This window comes from Manis javanica, chromosome 6 (genome assembly GCF_040802235.1).
Source record: "Manis javanica isolate MJ-LG chromosome 6, MJ_LKY, whole genome shotgun sequence".
In the NCBI taxonomy this organism is placed as follows: Eukaryota; Metazoa; Chordata; class Mammalia; order Pholidota; family Manidae; genus Manis; species Manis javanica.
Window position 1 is genome coordinate 24,350,831 of NC_133161.1, and position 15,642 is coordinate 24,366,472.

The 15,642-nt window shown below is 35.1% G+C and overlaps 1 protein-coding gene across 2 annotated transcripts in view; it reads left to right on the top strand.

Annotated features, from left to right (window-relative positions):
- GRM8 (glutamate metabotropic receptor 8) overlaps positions 1–11,430 on the top strand; it is a 774,566-nt gene extending 763,136 nt beyond the window's left edge. For both annotated transcript variants that reach the window (XM_073238492.1, XM_073238493.1), the window contains exons 10-11: positions 5,001–5,247; positions 10,877–11,430. In XM_073238492.1, the coding sequence (XP_073094593.1) occupies positions 5,001–5,247; positions 10,877–10,926 (297 nt within the window). In that variant the 3' untranslated portion in view covers positions 10,927–11,430. The remainder of the gene's footprint in view (positions 1–5,000; positions 5,248–10,876) is intronic.
- The last annotated feature ends 4,212 nt before the right edge of the window (positions 11,431–15,642 follow it).

The following is a 15,642-nucleotide window of genomic DNA, read 5'->3' on the forward strand; positions in this document are numbered from 1 at the left end:
GATTTGACCATCAGGGCAAGGCAGAAATATTCAGGAGTAAATAATGAATTTGTTTCTTATTACATGACAGAAGTCTGCCTTGGGTGGTAGGTCTAATAACAGGGTACCTTCATTACTAAGGGGTTGGAAATTTACCAAGTTGGGTTTCAGAGTCTGTGGAGCTCTGTGTGCAGATAGCTGGTTAAAAGTAAAAGACTGACCTTTCTCCTGGACCAACACAATCTCCTCCCCCCTTAACCCTTCCTGGAGTCTTTAATGATTCCAGGCCATGGCCTATGTTCAGTAGACCCTGGACATACACAAATGACCCCTTCAGAAAGTGAAGAAGGAGCCGTGACAGGTCCCAGAAAAGATGTCATGTTAGTATACTCTGTTGTGCCACCTCCTCCCTGTCTTACCCAGAGATCATTTAAGTCTGCTTCGGTGCATCTGACCGCTTCAGGTTCAAAGTGGCCATGGGGCGTGGAGGTAGAGGAAGTGACAGACTATCAATAGATGTCATAGGAAAGATACTCCTCTTCCTCCAGATACTATTATTTTGGAGTGACCGGGGGCAGAAGGTGGTGCATAAAAAATGGTTGCAAGAAAGAAGGTTACATTAACATAGCTGATCCTATTGTCAGCGTTTCTCCATAGATTTGTGTTGTCTAAAGGACGTTAATATTGTTCCCTCCCATACCTGGTGGGCTGTAACTTGGATACAGAGAGCCAGTGTATTATTCTAGGAGTGTAGCACAGACACTGACTATGACCCTGACACCAGAAAATAGAGTTGACTTTGGGCAAAATTTTATTCTGTCCGCTTTGATGTAAGATTACCAAGTCCTTTTCCTTGACATCATATAGTTGGAGCATAGCTGCCAGCTATCCAGTGAACAAAACTTCTTTGGATAACTGGCTCATAGGCCCTTCTCTTATCCTCTGTACCTGGAAGGATGCTTTGTTAGTGTCCTTTTAGATTCAAAGTTGTAGGGCAAAAATCTCTATGGAGCTACTGCTATTTTGTGCCTATGAGATATTTTATAAATATTATGTTCATTCCACCCTATAAATCTTCCATGAGAAAAATATTATTTCCCCCTACATCACAGGTAAGAAATTAAAGTCAGAGAGGAAAAGATCATACCATCGTCCAATAGCCAGGGGAATTTTCTTAGAGTTTGGACTGTCACCTAGTAAGTCAACTTGGAACTTTTATTACCCTACAGACAACTCCTTAGTCTCTGTAAACTTCTTATCTTAAAAAGCAACATAAAACAACATTGTAAGTGGTGGTTTTTGGACTCAAATACTCATTTTTAATCTTTTAATATAATCTCCTATTTCTTCCTAAATGTGGGAGATAGTCAGAATCTTATAATCCACGATGCTAAACATTTAGTTTCTCTTAGAATGAAAGTGGATGGCATTTTTATTTTTACGCTTGTTTTTCTGCTGTTGCTTTCATTGGGGTTATGATCTATATGACAAATATTCAAAGACAAAGTCCAAAAACTTAGTCTATTCACACTGCAGGCCACTGTAAGGTTTTGGATTTTAGGGTATAATTTTGTATAGATGTTTATCCTGTATTAAATTTACATTAAAAATTTTCAGAAGCTGTTTAGAGAGCACACAAGTAAGGCCAGCGTTTTGGTGTAATTTGAAAGCATAGTGTCTAATGGACAGTTTGTCACACCAAGCATGGTACTGTTTAATCCCATGTCTATGTTTATCACATCTTCTATTGAGTTGGTTTGCCAAAAGGATAAACTGCACTAATATGTTTAATATTAATATGGAAACTAATATTCCAGAATCTTCTTGCCTAATATTTAGCAAGATTGAGCTTACTATATAATACAGAAAGTATTCTGAATAAGGGAAGAAAATATCAATAATATTTATGGTACCAGAGAAGATTTACGAGATTTACAAAATCAAAAGGTATTTATGTATTATATGGACTAATACTATACATTTTAACAAAATCAACAGATTAAGACATATAAAACAATCCAACCGATCAGTGTGGGTATTCATTATTTCATGGCTGTTTGACCTCTGGAGGTTTTTTGTTTGTTGTTTGCTTGTTTTTTAAGCTAAATTTACTTGGCAGAGTCTGACTGGGACAAAACTGATGGTTACGTATCTGAGTGACTTTGGAATATTTATGTGTGTGGTTGGCATACAGCTGTGTGCTTTCTTTATCTTTATGTCCTTTCCCTGAAGGCCATTTTCCGTTCAGGCTTTCCACAACAGCGCTAGCTGGAGAGTAAGTAGGAATTCAGAGAGATTAACCAAAACATGAGAAGCTTACAGTATTCATAATAAGAAGTTGCTTAAAAGTAGGTGGCAAAGCTTAGGGAGATTTATGAGACTTAAAGGCACATATCTTCATTTTATCAGCACCTTCTTAATTGTAGTAAATCCTCAGTTCTCTCAAATTTAACATGGAATTTCATTTACCAGCAGGTAGCATAAAAGGTCATGACATGTGGTGACATCACTTTACTGAGCAATGTATTTGAATCATGTCTCTTTTAAGGCTGATATGCATGAGCCCACTATACATGACCTCAATTTAGAATCTGGATTTATATTTCTTCATTTTGTGTTTCTTACTTAAAACATTATCAACCCTGTGTCATAATAATTACTGACATCCATTTGATAAGGTGGAAAATTATGGAACATATATTCTATAAGATTTGAATCTATAAATCAAATTTTATCTAAATCAGATGTTCTTAAAAACCATCATATACTTAAAAGTAATGAGCAGTTTCTGAGTAACTATTGTGTCTAGTATCTTATGTAGTTTTATAGAGGTATACAGGAAAAACATGTAGGTCATACACTCTAGGGAAGTTTATACCCCAGTTGTATATTTAATATAATTTACTACACAGTTCACATAAGTGGTTATAATCACATTGGTAAACATTAGCAAGTGCTTCATTGTGTTCATTTTTGATGCATAGTGCTTAGAAGCAAAATAAAAAAACATAATTTAGATAGGATTTATCATGGAAAGCATCCTGGAGGAGGTGAACTATGGAACAAAGCAATCTTTTATCATCTTGAGAAAGGGTATTCCCATGCTCACGATGTGAAGGACAGCCTTAGTGGTAGATGAATTGAACAGAAAACCCCATATCCTACATGGTATGATTTCACAGACAAGGACAGTCTCTTTGCTGGTGCCTGAAGTTCTCCTCCTGGTTTGGACAGTTCTCTTTGTCATCTAAGAGAAACACCTTTCCTAGGAAAAGGCAACCTGAGGCTGATTCAGGTATCAACTTTTGAAAGTGAATGATTTTCAGTCCATCATTTAAAAAGACGCACTTAACTTTGGGCCCTGAGGATTACCAGATACAAATTGACAACTTAACATCTCCAGAGGTATATGAGTGAACAGGTAGGTATCAGCGAAAATTAGAAGTGATAAAGGGGAGCTCTTCATAATGTAATACATGGCTTCTTTGTGGCCTCAGTCTTCTATGTTATTTGGGAGAAATTATATTTTGAACTCAGAACATGAAAAATGGAAAGAGAGCAAAGGTTTTTATTTTTAAAGCTATGATATATACATACAATGGAATACTATTCATCTTTTAAAAAGAAGGCAATCCTTCCATTTGTGACAGCATGGATGGACCTGTAAGAATTATTGTGTTACATGAAATTAGCCAAACACAGCAAGACAAGGATGGCATGCTCTTACGTGTGGAATACTCAGACTCACAGAAGCAGAGAGTAGAAAGGTGGCCGCCGGGGGGGGGGGGGGGGGGGGGGGGGGGGAAACGTGGATCTGTTGGCCAAAAGGTACAAAGTTTCAATTATGCAGGATGAATAAATCTGGACATCTAATGCTCAGCATGGTGTTAGCAATACTGGAGTTAACAATACTGTATAGTGTACTTGAAATTTGCCAAGAGCGTAGATCTGAAGCATTATCATCACAAAAAAAAATAATGAAAGAAAATGGTAACTGTGAGCTGATGGATATGTTAGTTACTTGATTGTGATGATCATTTCACTATATGTTTATCAAAACATGAAGTTCTATCCCATATATATATACATATATACAATTTCTGTTTTTCAATTATACCTCAGTAACACTGAGGAAGAAAAAAAGATTAAAATACTATCCTGTTTTCATATCATAAAAGCCAAAAGCTTTTCGAAGTTCAGCGTTTTCAGCTTGTTAAGCTCTAGAAAGCAGAGAGCCCTCTCTCTGTACCTACCAGAGCAGTCAATTCAGTGCAATGAGGGTAAGGAATGAGCAGAGGGGGAGAATTTTCAAGGTGCAGATGCCAGGACCCTATCTCCAGAGAGCATATTTAAATCTTGGAGGTAGGAGGCCTTGCATATTTTATAAAAGCACCCATATTTATTTTGATTGGACATGACCATCGAGAAATGGTCAGGAATTGTTCTTTAGGAGGGCTGTCAAAAAAAGAAAACCCACACGGCATGCTCATAATTTATCAGGTTTGATAGCTGGAATTTACTTAATGATGTGAAAATGCAAACAAAAGCATTCTCCACCCAATGGTGTGCACTAGTGATGTTCTGGGATATTTCATTCTTCCTCTACTTCCACTATGTATAACTTATCTTCTAGGTTAACTTTATTGTTAAAAGAATTTCAACTGACACTGTGATACCTCCCTGAAGAAGGGCTGTGCGGCATAAAGTTAGTCTTGCCAGATGGGTTTTGCTTCCTTCTTTATATATGTTTAATGATAATCTAAAAATGGGAACTGAAGTTCTGTCAGCTTTATTTGTTTTTTTTTTTAAAGCATTGGGCTTCATAAACAATATGACCTTACCTGGATTTGCAGGGGGATAAAGGAATGCTTCATTGTGATTAAGGGCGATTTCTAACAGTAGCTTCTAATACACCTGGAGAAGAGAAGCTGAAATAATTTTAGAAAATGGTTATATGATTTGCTTTCTCTCCAATCAGGCACCAACACTGATTCTTCTTTTTTTTCTCCCCCTCACCTCAGATGTACATCCAGACAACAACACTTACTGTCTCCATGAGTTTAAGTGCTTCGGTGTCTCTGGGCATGCTCTATATGCCCAAGGTTTATATTATAATTTTTCATCCAGAGCAGAACGTTCAAAAACGCAAGAGGAGCTTCAAGGCTGTGGTGACAGCGGCCACCATGCAAAGCAAACTGATCCAAAAAGGAAATGACAGACCAAACGGAGAGGTGAAAAGCGAACTCTGTGAGAGTCTTGAAACCAACAGTAAGTCATCCATAGACTTTGCGATGGTCGAGAGCGGGAGCGCTTCCTAATGGATGTACGTTGAACATTCTTCTCTTAGTCTTGGGGACTGTGCTGCCTGGTTCCAGGGGCGCGGTGGCACTCGCACACCACGAGGCCATCACAGCAGTGGGAGCATTTGGTTCTTACCAGACGACCACAAGGCGAGTCGCTCTTCTCCACAGCATACCCGTGCACACACAAATCTCTTTTACCAAGTGTCGCACTCAGGTCTCTCTCTTGAGGCATTATAGAGCTTGAAGCTTGGAACTGTCCTTCCATTTATAAAACCTTAACACTAAGGAACTGCTCTCCAATCTGTGGTCGTTCAATATTGGTTGCTTTTTATAGAATGAATAGTTAACTAATATTTATGGAGCATGCTGTCAAACTCACACCAATAAATGATATGTTATTTAGGTATTTAGGGAAATGAGAAAACTAGTTAGCTAACATTTAGTTGAAGTCATAGTTAATACTTGTTTCCCTCAAATGGCCCCTTCTTTGGCTTCCCTGGATTTTTCCTTCTCGGATACATTAGATAAAAGATAATTAGAGCTCTTCTGTGAAAACCTCATGACCCCAAAAATGGGATCCTTTCCACAGCCACCATCCCACTTTGCCTTTTCTCACCTATTTTCCTCTTCTCTATAATTATCCTGAGGAACCAATGATCATGATACACTGGCACCCACCTAATCCAGTAGAGTTTAATTGATCTATTCGAGTCTATCCTGGCATTTGTGCAAGAGTAGAAAATTGGTTGAAGATTCATATTGTAAAATAACAGAAAGCTGAGTATAGTAACAAAAAGAAATACAACCTTTACTAGGTTCTGTACATGGATTAAAAATAAATAAAAGCTAAGATCCTTGTCTTAGACATTAGGTTTCCTGTCCATTAGGAACATAACACAGATACTTAGTAATTAAGGATAAAACCTTATGCAAAAATATTCTCTTCCTCTCAGATTCCTCTAGCAAGTGCTATCCCCCATTCTCTGTACTTTTGACACAAAATACAGGAAAGATTAAGAGGTTTTCTTTGTCTAACTTATTTATTATAACAACTTACAGCTTTCACTAGATTTACAAACTTTCACTAGATTTACAAATCAAGATTTCCTGATGAACACTGTCTACTCTAATGCCCTGTATGCAGGAACATCCTTAGAATAGAAGTATTGATTAATTAAACTTAATTGGCTACAATTACTCTCAGACTTCTTGAAATTATTGATTAGATCCTCTAGGAAGATTACCTTCAGCCCTTTAAGAATTCACAAACACACCCCACATATTCACCTTTCTGCAACCATGGAGCCCTTGAATTGTAAGAAAAGAAATGAAAAGGACAGGTTTTGGTAACAAATCGTTATAATCATCTCTGATTATAGATAAGCAACTTAGTAATTATGGGCCTATTTTGGGCTCTTAGCAAAAGATGGACTATAACCACCATAAAAGGCATCAGAGTGGAATGCTTGGATTTGAGGCCATAGTTTCATCTGTATTTTTCTACCTTGAAAGCATCAGTGCAGGCAGTTATAACCTACAGTGGGATGCCAATGAAGTGCTATTGGCCAGTGATATACTTTGAACACTGGCATTTCTCAGTGTAACTCACCAGAGTCTATAGTTGTACTTGTTTTTTAGCAGCCATCCAGAAAACTTCACATTAATATGATTGCAAATGGGAAGAACCAAATATGTAGTAAAACAAATACCAGTCATCCCAGACTCATCTCTGGAAAGTTGTGAGGAAAAAAATTTAATAGAGTTTTTCCATCCCTTTAAAAAATAAATAGGTTCCCTGAAGAGGGATATTCCCAGTATTGATAAAGGCTAATTCTATATTATAGAAATGTCTCATACATTTTCTGTGTTCCTTCTATCATTTTCTGTTGATGTTGAAAAAGAAGTCATGTTGCAAGCATGCATTTCCCTGTTTTGTCTGAAATAAAAATGAATTTATTCTTATTCTATAAGAAGAATTATAAATGTGGGGCTTTATGGAGGGTAAGTCTATGATATTCTGGAAGAGTCAGGTGCTCACTTTTGAAAAGGAAAAGAAAGTTAAAAAGGGGCATCCAGACAAAGTCAATTACTACTTGAAAGAATGTTAAATCTTATTCTGGAGATTTTGGTGTATTCATCTTTTACAAGAGTAGTTTGGATTTTAATAAATTGGGCACAGATGAAGTGATTATAGTTTACACATGCAGGAGAGAAAATGTATGAAAATTTGACACGTCCTTCCACAGCCCCACTCCAGGTAACTGCTGCCGACTTGTTGCGGTGCACACGACTGGGTATGGCGGACTCCTTGTGTCTCTATTACCTTTAGGACATGTACAGTGGCTATAATTGAGTCAAAAAGAGTACCATTGACCTTAATAACCTAAATGCAATATTTTTCTTCTAAATGAGTATCTTATATCTTCAAAGGTGTAATTGCATATTAGAAAAGCCTTTGTCATTCATTCAGCTACCTGTAACTCAGATTTGAAACACCTCTCAAAATGGGTGGAGTCTATTCTCAATAATTGGAGGGCTGGTTAACCCATTGGAACATACCCACATTACTGTGTTCTCATACTTTCCACTACCAGGCTTTTGATAAATCCCCATTACTATGAGGAAATGGCAATGGCATACATGGAAGTGTTCTATAAATTATCAATCACTGTATGAAGGCAAATGTAGCATTGCTGCCATAAAAATATAGATTGGTCTGTACTAGAAAAGGCTTAAAATTCAAAAGCTATTTTTTTAGTATCCCTTTCTTTCTTCTTTTTTTTAATAGTTGGGGGTTTTTAAAGACTATGGTCACTACTCCATGTTGGATTATTTTTTTCCTGACCACTTAGCTGTATATTTGAGGTACCTAATTTTCCTCATGACCATGGAGCGCTACAAGTCCATTATACTCAGAAACTTCATCTTAAAGATGACTTGTTAACAGCAGAAATTCTGGTCACACATTTAAGGTTTTAGAGCTTCAAAAGAAACAGAGAATAAAAATAAGTAACATGAAGTTGGGAGAGCAATGAGACCAGATTAATTACTGAATTTGCAGAATACTACACTTCACACAAAAAATGGTCAAGGGTCGTTTCACGTAAGTGTGGTAAGGGAGTTAGAAACAAAATTGAAATGTATGAATTTATCACCTGTACCAATTAACAAATGCTGTGACATGGTATTCCTTAAGCTATGTTCATGAATAATTCATAAAGACAGCTGCTGCAGGAGGTAGCTCTGCTTTCTAGGGCTTATGAACAGTGTGGTGTGCACAGGAAATGTACTGCTGCTGTGTTCAGAAACTGATTTTCACATAAGCATATTCATTGCCCCTGTAAAAACTCCTTAGTAGCTTATATGTACATCTGTGATCCATTTTGTTGTTAATATTTCCAGGATAAAGGTTCTTGCAAGATGTCTGCCATTTACAGTTTCCTCTCATCCATGTTTTCACGTTGGCTAATTCATCCATATTGGCAACCCTGTACTCCCTCTGGTAACCACTGAAAAATTAAGATTACTTTCCTCTCGTGAATTATGGTCTCAAGTCTCAATAGAATGCTCCCATCTTTTTCCCTGGAAGTTACCTCTAAGAGTTAAAAAAAAGAAATTTGAATCTTGAATTACCTATAGAGTCTCAAAGTTGGAATGATCCTTGAAGATGGTATGATCCAAATCACCTTCTGTTGAGTGAAGATCTTCTCAATATCATCTTCAAGGTCTTTTTGGCTCTTGTTCCTATATTTCAAAATCATTTCATACCTTTTCTTTCTAGCTATTTACACATTTGACAGCTATCTCCCCATCTTTACTTACTATTGAAGATAATCAGGCAGAAAGTTGAGCAACTTTTAGGGATAATTTTTCTATCATGAGAAATTGTTTTGATCTTGTCTCTAAAGATTATATGAAAGTCCTTCAGAAACATAGTTGAAGTACAGTTTTTATTTTCTTTGAGGAAATGTAGAGGTGTATGAGAGCATTATATAAATTAGAAATAAAAAAATAAAAATGGGCATAAAAGTTATTGTAGTTCACTTCACACCAAACCAAATATAACAGACATCTAACCTTTTGGAAGGGGTAAACAGAAAACGAGGCTGTATATTAGTTCTTCCAAACAGCAGTCATTCCGCAACAAATCTACTCTGTCTTCATCCTCACAAAACCCAAGATTGTGGATTTTGGACTAATGGTGAAACTGAGGCCCAGTGACCTGGTTCAGTAACCTTTTCTCACCCACTTTGTAGGGAACTGAATGTAATCTAAAACCTCTACTTCCTTTTCACTGGGCCACAATTATAACCTATGAGCAGTGAGATAATGTGAGCCAGGATGTCACTGTTTTTTGTCATAAAACTCCTAATATTCAATGAAATAAAAAATAGCAAAAGCATATATAATTAGCACTTTCTTGGGCTATCTGCATTTATTTTCATGATCACAAACTTTGTATGCTCTTGGTTTCTGGTGAAAACTTGTCTGGTGAATCCCAGTGTTGATGTTAACTAAAACTGAATGAGTCTGATTATGAGTTATTTCAGAGGAGGAGTTTTCTTTATATAATGGAAATACAATTTCCTTGTATAATGTTCAAAAAGTAAATAATTCTCTAAAAATCTGTTTCACTCTGAATTGGATTTATGTAGTGAGATACATATGTACTTAATATTACTTTCATATCTTTTGTGTTATGACTATTCACTTCAGAATTCCACTGAAAAATAGGCCATCGTATTTAAAATTTAGAAAAGATGTGATTTAGTCTGTCACACCTTTCAAAAAACCAAAGGAATTATTTGTATTGATTTATATTCTCTGAAAATTTAAGCATGAATATAAACTTGACTTAGAATATTTTGTTATTCTTATCTTTCTAATCATCTTACAATAATGGGTTTTACTTCATAGTAAGTTGGCACCAGAATAATTTAATATTTATTTCCTTCTTTGAGTCTTTATTTTTAAACACTTCCATTTGTGTCCTTTGATTGAAAACAGACCATAAATATGTATTGGCAATATTATATTTATTTTAATATTAACAAAAATTCTGTATATTTGATATTTTACTATGTTCACTTCTAGAATCTAAAAGTATTCTTTATTTTTAAGTGGAGGATACATTCATTCTCAAGGCACAGCTAGTTATTAATTACTGACCCTTTTTTTGGTCATCCAGTCAGACTCAAATAATTGAGGCATCAAGTTAGGTTGTAAATTTTTTCTTGTATTTTTAGGATACATAATTTATCTGCTCTTCCATTTTTCATATTGTAAATCTTTGTTACTCAAAGCACACATTTAAACTGAATTTCACCTAATTTTATTAAAGATTAGAACTTGAAAATATTCAATGTTCTGTCAAATCCCTATACTATAAATGAGACTACTGGTTTTACAGATTAAAACTGCTATGGCAATTTCATTCCTATGAGCACCGAATCCCTACTACACAGTTTAAAAAATAATGTTACAATGTTATAAGAACTGACTCATAAAAAGTCATTACAGGACTTGAATTATAAAATCATCTTCACAAAATAATTTATTATATACTGTTAATTTGTCTTAATTTGTCTTAACAGCTTCATCTACCAAGACAACATATATCAGTTACAGCAATCATTCAATCTGAAACAACGAAATGACACAATATGAAGAAATCTGGAGTGTGATCTTAAACAATGAACATGACACAGCCAAAAAATGCACTCCTGGAGATCTCTGTAGACTACAATCAATCAAATCAATACTCAGTCTTATAAGGAACAAAAAGGAGCCATGAGCCAAAAGTATCAAGAACAGAGTGAAGAATCCCGTATCATACACTACAACCAATGAGTGTCAAGCTAAAGTATTGCTTACTTGTGAGCAGTTAAAAAAAAAATCACAAAAGGAAAACTAATGCTAGCTTGTGAAAAAAAATACTGTTGAAATAAACCATGTCTGATGTTATTCTTGTAAGTACTTTTCTGTGATTGTGAGAACTCCCGTTCCTGTCCCACATTGTTCAACTTGTATAAGACAATGGATCTGTTTCTTGTAATGGCTGACTGGATTGAAGCCCTGGGTTGTGCTAAAAATAAATGCAATGGTTGACGCATGCAATTTTTTATACAAATAATTTATTTCTAATAATAAAGGAATGTTTTGCAAATGTTGAGAGTTGTTTCGTTCCAGTTTTAAAGCCAGGGAAAACTCTTTCCATTTGGCACTTCTGCTGTTACTTAACTCTTTATGTAAAAGCCCTAATGTTCCAGGGAAATTGGTTTTCCTTGAGGAATCTGTTTTTGTAGATTAGAGATTCATGTGTATATGAAGAAGATTGTCTGTTTTTCCTATATGAAAGAGCATTATGTGTGTAAGATTTTGCGAATATTTCAAAATTTATGTGGTAACTTTTCATAGTAATTGCTTTTTTATGAAGAATCAAGCAATAGCTTGAGGTAAATTGCTTCAGGTATTAAAATTAACAAATGATGAGGTAAACTTCACTTGGGAGCATGTAATATGCAAATCAGCATCTAAGGGTATATACAGTGTTGCTGAAACTCTTCATTTTCTAAGTCAAAAGTTTCGCATAATCAAATATTCCAAGGTATGCACTATTAGCCTTTTCTCACCTGGACCTAGTATTTACTGAAATCAGTGGAGTAATGGGCCTTACCCAGTACATTCCTCAAAGCCCAGAATTAGAATATTTATTCCCTTGGCATCACTAAAGAAATCACAGTTCAGATAACATGTCAATGCTTTCTTATTTTCCAAGTGAAAACATTCACTGGTTCATAGAACAGTATCATTAAAGAGAGAAAACAGGGAGCCTGCGTCATGCTAAGAACCCACACTAGGAGAGATAAAAGGTGCCTGCGAAAGGCTTTCAGATCTGTTAGCATTTTCGTCATGGGCTCCTCTATTCTGTACAATCCCAGTCATCCATCAAGTCAATGGGTCTCTACAATCATTTTGTTAGTAAATGTTCTCTCTGCTGAGTTAGCGTGGATGCCTCATTACACTCCTTATAGATATAAAGAGCTATCTGTGCTCTGTAACTTCAACCCCGATATTGACAGTCACTTTATTTAATAGAGAGGGTTGAAGTAGCATAGCTCAGAGTTCTGTAGCATATGGTAACATTTCCTAGGGACCTACACAGACAGAAAGCCGCACACAGAGGGAAATGTGTGCTTTATTGGCTTTTGGTTGGGTTCCTCCTAATAGTATTTGTTGTTTATAGATAATGTTTAAATCAAATACTCAAAATTTCAGATAATCTGAATTATTGATAAATACAATCCTGTAGTCAGGACCTTAATCCCACCTCTAGATGTGCCTTTCTAGATAAAAACTAGTTTAAAACAACATAAACTCATCACTGCATATTCAGTATATTTTCCTGTGACATATAGCTCAGAACTAATAGCCATACTACCAAGAGAAGTAATTATGCATAGTGTAATTTTTAAGTTAATAGTTCTCTTCATATTGGGGATTGTTAGTGGTTTTTAAGTTTTTTGACTTTTTAATTAGTATTCATATGTTTAGTTGAAAAAAATGCTTGAATTTTAGAAGCGTTGCTTTTTACTCAGAGAGCAAAATTCAGGTATATTTTTATATTTTCATTATTCATTGACTCTAATCAGGGTAAGGATGCAACAGGGTAATAATGAGAGCAGAGCTGGTGCTGAGGCTAAAGGTGGGTTACGACAATGATAACTTTTTTTCTTTTAAGGCTTTAGGAAGAAAAATGAAATATTAAGCATAATTTATGACATGTCAGAATCGTTACTCTATTACAAACTTACCAATGGAATTTTTCTCTCTAATTACTTTTATAAATAATTGATACTTGTTTGGTGTTCTACAAAATTGAAACTCATTGTAAGCTGAATAATAGTTCTTGTGGACTTACATTTCCCAATCATCCTTTACAACATTATCTCGGTGGGAAACTTTCTCCTTGGTGAACCTGGCAGTGGGAGGATAAACTCCCTCAATCTAGTACAGTAGGCATTGGAGAATTCTGACCTCAACTGTGGTTATTTTCTCAGGGATTTTGTTGAGGGTTCAGGGGGTGGTGAAACAGTCTGGGACAATGTGGGGAGGCATCCTGTGAGGAGAACGGTTTAGCATGTGCTAGCAGTGGTTCCTAAATCCATACTTTAAAATGAACTGCCTGTGTACTCTAGATAAGCAAATGCAAAGTTGCATGGAAAAAATATTGTATTAGATTCTTTAGAATCGTCCTTGTGTTTCATTCTGACCAAGAAATGTCACATCTAATCTTAGTTTGCCAGAAGGAATGCTAAAAATGTAGCTCAAGGTAATATTCAGCAAATGTCACTAGAAGACAATGAGAGGTGCATTAGTGTGACCTTGAGCCAAATCTGACCTCATTAAAAAAAAATTAGGTTATTACCAGTTCATATTTAAAGGTATCTAAATCAGAGATGGTTGATTTATCATAAACTAATTTTTAAGGAAAACTAATTTAAACTTGAAGGATGTCCTTTGGGACATGAATAGTAATTGAATGGCTAACTTAATTTTTAAAGTTTATCAGAAATTTTTAGAGAAAATTTGGCATCTCAGGTGAACAGGATTTTACTTTTTTAATTTAAATACCATGTTACAGGAAATCTCACTAGGAGCAGCATTTGTATTATTTATATTTTCTCCCCCTATTAACTCTATATTCTCCATTATTTACCAATGACAGCATAAAAAGAATAGTAACAATTTTCTAAATGGTATTAGCCAACACTGACATTTATTCAACCAGCAAGTGGAACAAAATGGCATTTGAAGCTCTATTATACAACCTTACCTATTTTTCTCATTTCATTTATTTAACTTCCCTTAATGTTAGTATTTTCATCATCTTTTAGAGTAAAATTACTAAAAAGAATTAGGTTGCATGAAAGGATGAGTAAGAAATAGTACCAAATTCTAGAATATTCTAATCACATATAATTATCTTTAGAAATGTTTCTTTTGCCTTTGTTGTGGTTCCCTTTAATGAAGATCTGAATGACGAAGAAAAGCCAGACCACAGCGAGAAGAAAAGCTTTCTGTAAGAAGAAATGATGGCTATGAATGTTCAGAAACTCGCTGTCACTCTTGGAAAGTGTCATATTATAGGTGTAGTAGCAAAAAGCTGAACAAGAGTTGTTTTTAAAAACTACTTTTTATGTCTGTTCAACTTCAGTTCTTTTCCTTTTTAATTTTTTTTCCAACATAACCTTTAATGGTGTTATTAATTTGGGTGGCCATTATTTCCCATTTAACTCAACCCTTCATTAGGACATTGAGAATATGTTTCTGCCAGTTGAACTCAGTGTATTACCAGTGTAACATCTCATATCATATTTTGACTTACATATCTGTTTTCAGAGTGATAAGGATAGGGAAAAAGGACTGATTTATTAAATACTTTTCTCTGATTGCCTTCTTAATCAGATAGCTTAGGCAAAGCTAAGAGACAAATGACTTGTTACAGAGTCATGAAGGTTAAGCATGGTTTGGGACCTGTGAAAAAATAAGTACTGATTGTGTAATGACTTGGATGGGAGGTAGGTGATGTGGTTACAGAAAACAGGAAAGGAAAATCATCAGTGTAATATTTTTCAGTTTTTGAAGCAAATATAAGAAATTATTTACCAATGAATTATGTCCACTTAGGTAAATATACTAGAACATAGGGTGATATTTGAGAGCTAGTGAAAATTATTATAAAAATATAAAATATAGAGTGTTAATAATTTTTAAAGAGTTAAAAATATAAGTCTCATACAGGTAAAATGAAAAAGTCAAGGATTTTATTCAACTCTTTAACTAATAAATAAGTATTGGATAAATCAGAAGGTTGGATACAAAACTACTTTAGTGTCTCACCATATAATAAACCATAAACACTGAGATTACCTATTCCATTGGACAGATACTATTTTAATTTACTGGATAAATAATGACAAGTTAACCCCTATACTTACACAACTATAAAGTAGCCATGTTGACAGAAATTGAAATGCAGCACTGTACACAAAGAATAGCCATTAATATCTGTTGCCTATTTCCAAGTTTTAGATAATTTTTCTGGTAAATGATACTTCCTTGTTCTACTTCCCTTCATTTCAAGCATTACATTACCAGTATTTGAATACAAGTCACAAAAGTCACAAATACACCTAAAATCATATTAAGATAATCCAAGGTGGCTCTGGGATGGAGTAAGGTTTTAATTACTCTTTCCTATCTTTACTTTTTACCAAAGCTCCAAGTCACAGGCTGGAATGAAGAAGATGCTACGGAGGATAAATGTGAAAAAATGGGTAGCTGCTTTTAGCCAACA